The 7,500-nt window shown below is 37.4% G+C and overlaps 1 protein-coding gene across 1 annotated transcript in view; it reads right to left on the reverse strand.

The window, feature by feature from the left end:
- Window positions 1-7,500, reverse strand: part of LOC138037393 (uncharacterized) — a 33,161-nt gene that overhangs the window by 10,581 nt on the left and 15,080 nt on the right. The window contains exons 5-8 of the mRNA XM_068883330.1: window positions 7,124-7,252; window positions 4,428-4,838; window positions 2,616-2,710; window positions 642-689 (exon numbers count right to left, since the gene is read on the reverse strand). Of these exons, the coding sequence (XP_068739431.1) occupies window positions 642-689; window positions 2,616-2,710; window positions 4,428-4,838; window positions 7,124-7,252 (683 nt within the window). The remainder of the gene's footprint in view (window positions 1-641; window positions 690-2,615; window positions 2,711-4,427; window positions 4,839-7,123; window positions 7,253-7,500) is intronic.

Here is a 7,500-nt window from a genome sequence, read left to right on the forward strand (position 1 = left end):
TTGATTAGGCTATTAATTCCGTTCCAGGTATTCTTCAAGTTATTTACATTGTCAGAGAAGAAAGCGTGAAAATAGTTCTTTTTACTCAATCTAGTAAGAGTACATATTCTGTTCCTATAAAGTCTGTATTTTACAAGGTTACCCGATTGAAGAAAGAAATTGTTGACCTTGGTTGATTTTTTCAAGCCACTCTTTATCCAGGGCTTAGAAAACTGCTTGCTCATACGATTCGAGACCGTTCTTAAGGGAGCGTGTTTGTGTAGAATATTCTTACAAGGTACATTAATTTTTCAACATGACCATGTCGTAAAAGTCAAGAGAAGCCAGTTTAGAATTTCAAGCCCTAACACAGTGCCAATGAAAAAAAAGAGAAGTACTATCTTGATAAAGACCGGAAAAAAAAATTTGGACTACTTTATAAACAACAGAATTAAGAACAAGAAAATAATGCGCTAATCAATCCATGCGTCTATGGTCTCTCTTGTAACGCTGTTGTGGGAGTCTGCAATGAAGGGACTGATCTCCTCCACACTAGTATTCTCAAGTTTCAGTTTGGGGCAGAGGATTTGAAGACCGTCAAAGGTAATGTGACTATAAGGGGATTATATTCCTGATAAAAATCCATTTCATTGTGAACTTACTTTAGCCTTTTCCATTCTAATAGCCCAACTTGTTTCCTGTTCCTTGACCTGATGGCAAACAAAAATGTAAATATCCTGACACAAGGATTGTCATCCATTGCTTTTCTGTGATCTTGTAAGGGTTAAATGTAACTTTACAGAAGTGAGAGAGAGATAAGGTCAACTTGATCTCCTGGCTAATCAACTTCAGTCTGAGTTGCCTATTTTAAATTATTTTGATTCACTTAAGAAAGTAATGCCTATAGCACATGTGGCCTCTCTTTATTACTGGTAGAACCTGACACCAACACTTATGAAAATACTACAATCCACGTGAAGACGTGAAGGGGCACTTTGAAATAAAAACACCCCCCCCCCCCCCCTTCAAATTTTTTTTTTTCACAATGTTAATTGTGAAGTCACTTTTAAGTTATTTTGCCAAACGTTCCAGGAAGCTAAATCACATTCTCCGGCCTGTACATGTACTTTCATTTTCCCCCAAGAAAAGTCTGAAAACTCAATTAGGTTGACACATGATTGTGCCAATGGCAAACAATTTCTGTCTTATTTTGGGGAAAAATCCAGTAGATGATAGACTTCTTGAACATGTCGTTTCAGAGAGGGGAATTCAAGGAAGGGGGTGGGGGAGAACTACAGCCCCCGCTGCTTCTCCTGGTCCACTACTTTCAGTTTTGTACTTTCACCAATGAAGGATCTCTTGTACAACTCATTCAGGTCTTCCTCAGCTTTGTCATTATCATTGTTTGACTAAGAACTACATGTATGTTATGTCATCAATAAACAAACAAACAAATGAATATAATTAGGATCCCAAAGTTACGTCTTTGGGGACACCAGGGCCCAGTTGTTCCAAGCCAGATTTAGCTAATCCTGGATTAGTGGAAACTTTTCTTTCAGTCCATTTACGGATCGAAAATCTTTCTTCAAGAGAGTTACAGTGTAGCCTTCAATTTTACTGAAGGGCAAAATTCAAACCATGGTTGGCATTTAATCCCAAATTAGTGTTAACAGGCTTTTGAATAACTGGGCCCTGATATAACGGGAAAAAATAAATTTGGATGAATTATCATTCAATTTCCAACCCGTGCCTTCTGCTAAATAAATAGGATGTGAAGGAAGCTACCAAGGAACCTTCACTACCAATTACTTCAAGGTGAATATAATTTTTCATCAAGACGTAGAATCTAAGACCTTGGAAAAACCAAGAATATCACTAACAAATCTGAAGAGACTCAATTACCGTAAATGATTTGGGCATGCATGGAAAATTTGCAGAGTTCCAAACTGGAGTTGAACCTTTAAATTTTGCTTGCATTCACTAGTTCAAATGCTCCAATATGTAATGATGAGCCACAGTACAGGAGACTTGAATATGAGAGCTTACACCATGTATCTTGAGAACTTTCGTGAATTGATGAGATACTTGGGACAACTGAAAATGTAGTTGATTTACTTGGCAAAAACCCTTATGAAGTTACAAATTGTAAAAAAATCGAGAATAGGGGGGAAACGCTATAAATCAGAATTGATTTCATATTCATTCACATGTAATAGTATTGCAAGACCCTTGGAACGTAAATGATTGCAAATGAAAAGCTGTTCCACAATATTGTTCTTTCGGAACTTACATGTATAGAAATGTATCTTTACGAGGGATTCACTTTCATGACGGTCAATGCACAAAAAGGCAAACCTCCAAATGCAAACTGCAAGACTATAACCAATTTGTTACACCACTTATACAAGTATGATAGCAACACAGTAATAAACCAGGTTTGATACCTTCATGCATGCCAGGATAAAAACGAACATTTTTTTTTCTGTTTGTTTGTTTGGGTTCTTTTTTGCATTCCAAATCTTTTGTATTTTTAACATTGTGTGTATTTTGCTTTTCACGCACACCCATGGATGCTCTCTTAGAAATCCTTTTAAATTTTTACAACTTCCTGATGTCTAATAATGAAAGGAACTTACAGCCGTGTAATCTGCAGACGTGTTCATCTCACTTGTGCTGGATCCCTGATCAAGTAAACCTTGTTGAGAGGATAACAAAGCACTGCGTGCTTCTCCTGAAAATAAGGACATGTTACCATTTGGATTAGAGAGAGTTGGTGGTTAACTTTTCAGTGATAAATTTCTTCTGAACATTCACTGTATTAAAGGGGCTAGGTCACGCAATTTTAGGCAATTTCAGCACTGATCGAATGGTCGTAGAATTAACTAAAATATCAAAATAACTGTTCAAAACTATAAAAGAACTCTAACAAAACGCAGGGAAGCCAAGAAGGGACATGGATGGACAAAACTGGAGAGGATTGAAATGGATTGAATTTGGGTAAATTTGAAAAACGTCGGCCCACCTTTTTTCAAATTTATATCAGTCTATATCAAAATGTCATTTACACAGCTGGAAAATCATTCTCAGTTGTTATGTAGCCGTGATTTGCAAATGAAAGACTCTTGCTCTGCCAATTTGACGTTTAGAGCTCATAATTAACAAAATTAAACAAAATTACCTAAAATAGCGTGACCTAGCACCTTTAATTATGCAAATGTTCTATAATGCCCTTACTGCCTCATGAAAGGGCAGAGCTTGAGCTCGATAATTTGTGAAAGATATCAAGTCTAGGGACAGAAACAAACACAATGCACTGGGCAAACTAGTCTGGCATAAGGAAATTAAAACAGTGAGGATAACAAAAACTTACATGTATGTTCAAGTACTTTGTCTCTCAACCAGGTTTACTGATTTAATTTTCAGCATTAAGGCATTATCTACTAATTATTAAAGTACCTATTTTCATAAACAAAAGTCTGCATGTACATTGCAGATTCTTACAGGTGCAGCTTGGCTTAATTAATGAGCCCACTTAATTCATGAGCCTAACATGAAACTTCATACTTGGTAATCTATGATCATTTTCAAAAGACCACTGGCATTTTTTATTTCAGTCCCAGGGGAGTGCAGGGCTAAAAGTGCAAACAAGGTCACTAGTGACCTTTATGTAAAGCTCACTAGTGCTCTTTATATAGAGGTCACCTAAGTGATCTTTATATAAAGATCACTAGACAAGTGACATTTATATAAAGATCACTAGCGATCTTTATAAAATAGTCCTAATCATTTTCATCGAATTTTCAGCCATTACAAACTTCTGGGCGGATACTTTTACTCATCCTCCTTCGAAAAAAATTCCAAAAAATTCAACGGCTCTGCTGTCATGTTAAATAATGTTTGTATCTAATTTTGTCCCGTTCCACGCCGAACCCTGCTTCTTTGTTAGCGCTTGTTTGTTCAGCCTTGCATTTGCCACTATGCGAAAATATTAAAAGATCAGTTTGTGACATATCATGTTAATTTTGGAAATGATTTTTCCAACAAGGCTTTTTCTTCATCAGCAGTTTTCAATTCTTTGAACTTACTCTTACACAGCATCTTTAACCAACCTTCTTCAACCACGCAACAAAGACAGGACTGAAGGGAAAAAAATTGCTTTTAAAATTACCATGCTGCTTTTTGGTCCAATTGTTTTTCTTGTATGCTAATATCTTCCCCTCATAAGTTGAACCTTTGTTCGGACTCCGAGGGACTCGCTTCAGTTTGCGGAATGTTTTTGAAGCCGTTCAAAATCTCGCAGCAAGTGTTTTATGGGGTCTTAAAACACTCGGCTACGCCTCATGCTTTTAAACCCGATAAAACACCGCTGCTCGTTTCTTAAACACTACATCCAAAATCACACTCTTTTGATCACTTTGTCATGATCAAATATTTACATGAACAAGTACCTGGCATTTTGGTAAGATATTTCTTGCAGGCCAAGTAGTTTTCCTCGTCTATGGTTGTTTTCAGGTTTATTGTCTCCAGGCCAACTTTCTTCTTCATTTCAGCTGTCACAAGATATCGTTCTGCCACTTTATTGAGGTGACCAGAGACATAATCATTCCACAGATGCTCAAGACTTTTTAAGGTAGGGCAATCCACAGTGATTTCAAGAGAGCCCACGTTGACAGCTATTAAGGATACCTCGTAGGCTTTGTTGATAAAATCAGTCAAGGCTCTCACTCCTTTCCGTTTATTTGAGGAATAGTCGTGGGATTTCACAAACGTTTGGACTTGGGGTATTAAAAAATTGTAGACTTCTCCCTTTTGTTCTTCAGTTAGGCCTGATACACTGATTAGGAGCTTCACGAAAGTGTCTGAAAATAAGATAAGAACTTGTAAATTTACGGTGATCAAACGACACTAGCAGGACACACGTCCTTTAAAGTGCCCCTGTGATAAAAGAAAAAAAAAATTCACCTTCTTTTTTTTTCAGATTTTGACAATGTGTTTGCTTAACAATACCCTGGGTGCCAGAGGACTTTATTTTTTCAAGGTCGAAGAGAACGCTTAGCGACTCTAAATCAACACTCAAGGACGAAAAAAAAAGCCTCTGGTCGCACAAACCCAGAACCTCATTTCCATGCGTAGACACAGTTCAGCATTCTCGTCAAACTAGTTTGGCCACGGGACGCAATAAAGGACATCAACAAACATTCCTGAAAATTGAGATTACAGTGATGGCTATTCACTTCAACAGCTTTAATAATTTTGGAGCAATTTTAACGACATTGTATTGATTTCAGGTGCATAAGATTGATTTATTTGATGAATTGTTTTCCCTCAGTGCGAAACTTTATTGTTGCAAAGAGCTAGAGATGACTGCCTAAAGTGCAGAATGGAAGACTTCGAAATGCGAGAAACTTTTATCTGTCCTAACTCCTCCTTTCCCAGACCCTTTCAATCCTGTAAGGGCCAATGAGACTTATAGATTTTACTGTCTAACGCCAGACGATTTTACTCGTCAATGGGGAACCCCACAGGAGTGAAAGGGTTAAAGTGGATCTTTTCACGTTGTCAAAGCCGTTATAGTGCGTGAAGGCACTAAAGCAACACACAAGCTTGGTCTTTTCCTCTCGGGCCAAATTAAGTCAAACAACGCTGCTTGTCGCAACATCTGTTGAGCACCGGGTTTTCAATTTGTCCAATCAGAAACTCCCTCGAACGTAATGTTCAGTCACCGAACTAGGACAAATTCTGTCCCAATTTGATGACATGGAAATGAGGTTCGGGGGTCGTGCGACCAGAGGCATTTACACTGCCTTTATCAATGTTGAAAGCCCAACTGTGATCGGACAATGTGTCTGGACATTTTTTTTTCATCGTGAATCATGTTACAGTCAGAAAAAATATAAAAATCTACCTTGAGTGAATGGCCGTATTTATACTAGATGTCTTAGACGTCTGAGAATTCTTTGACGTCCTCTAGTATAAATACGGCCAATCTTATGGCTTTGCGGTCGATCTCAAAGTCACGAAAGTTTCTGACGTTAGCGTAGTTTTTACCGTATATGCTTTTCGAAAAGAAGCGAGATGTTTCTTTTTTTACATTTTTCGAGAGTTATCACAGTAAAATTGCGCTATGACACTGGTTGTTTACCATCATTTACTAGCAGAAACCGGTTGGCACTACGTTTGTTCAAATGGCAAGCAAAAACTCCCAAATGGGAAATTTAGTTGGGATTGACGCGTACCATTTACAAAATTCGTTCAAGTTTACCGAGAGAGTCTGGAGGGAGGCAAAATCATGGGGGAATGCAAATGGCTTACCATTTACATTCCAACCAAAATTTTCGAATTTTTTGGTAAATGCATGGTAAACAACCACTAAAAGCAATTCTTAGAAATTTCGCGCCAGTATTGTTTTCTCGTCGGAATGCGTCTGATAATAATATTTTATAGAAAACACAAATCAAATGGCCCGGGCCCGATCCCTAGAATGTAATAGCGCGATAATTTTGAATGATATATGTTAGAGCCTTTTCTAGGTGATGTCCGACCAAAATTTCGCTTTGTCCGACCAAGAAAGTGTCTTAGCAGGACATATGTCCTTTCAAAAGGAAAAAAATTATTTGCAGCCCTGCTGTACGTAATGTAAAACTATATGTGTTGGTTACAATAATTATATAAGTACCGGTAACCTACAGTGTAATTGGGACTCTGCAGAGTACAACTTGGGACAAAAATTGTCCAATTAGAATCAAGTAATTATTATTTTCAGTACATTATTGTTTGTCACCCTTAAGAAAAATTGATGAACATCAGAAGCCTTTCCATTGTGCATGCACATTCCTGCTCTTGCTCAATCCACAGGTGAAAAATCGATTAGTATGGCACAAACAGTGGCGAAATAAGAACGCTTTAAGAAACTGACACCTTGAACCAATGACCTTAACAGTAAATTATTACTTCTAACTCCCATCACTTAACTTAAAATATGCTTATATGTGTCTTGCAGGGGGCTTAGATTGCAGATGACAAACTTTGTGAGAAATAACTGACCATATGTATGCTGCCAGAAAAAATAATTATTGTCAAAGGGGCAGTTTTTCTAAAACATCTACTCTGGCTCACACTGGCACTGCTAAAACACTTCTCCTACCTCCAAATTCAGGCAAAGAAAGTTCCTCTCTACATGTTCCTGAAACCTTATTCTTGCCCAGCTCTTTCTTCTTAGTCACTACAGGTAATGGTAGCTTTGATCGTTGTCTTATCTCATTTGCATTCAATCCTGAAATTAGACCAAATACATTAATTTTGTAAAGTTATAATTAAGGAAAAATAATCCTTTCTGCTGAATGGAAATCCCACAGCTACCAAAAGGGCATTTCCTTTTTTAAACATGCATTTCACCATTTTGCTGCAGAGTACAGTATAACAATTAATGTTTTCATACAAAAGTGATCTTTACTTTCAGTGAGGTTCCGCTGAATATGTTTTTTAATATCTAAAAATGAATTCATATTGAGCATCCAAGTT

This window comes from Montipora capricornis, chromosome 1 (assembly GCF_036669925.1).
Source record: "Montipora capricornis isolate CH-2021 chromosome 1, ASM3666992v2, whole genome shotgun sequence".
Lineage (NCBI taxonomy): Eukaryota > Metazoa > Cnidaria > Anthozoa > Scleractinia > Acroporidae > Montipora > Montipora capricornis.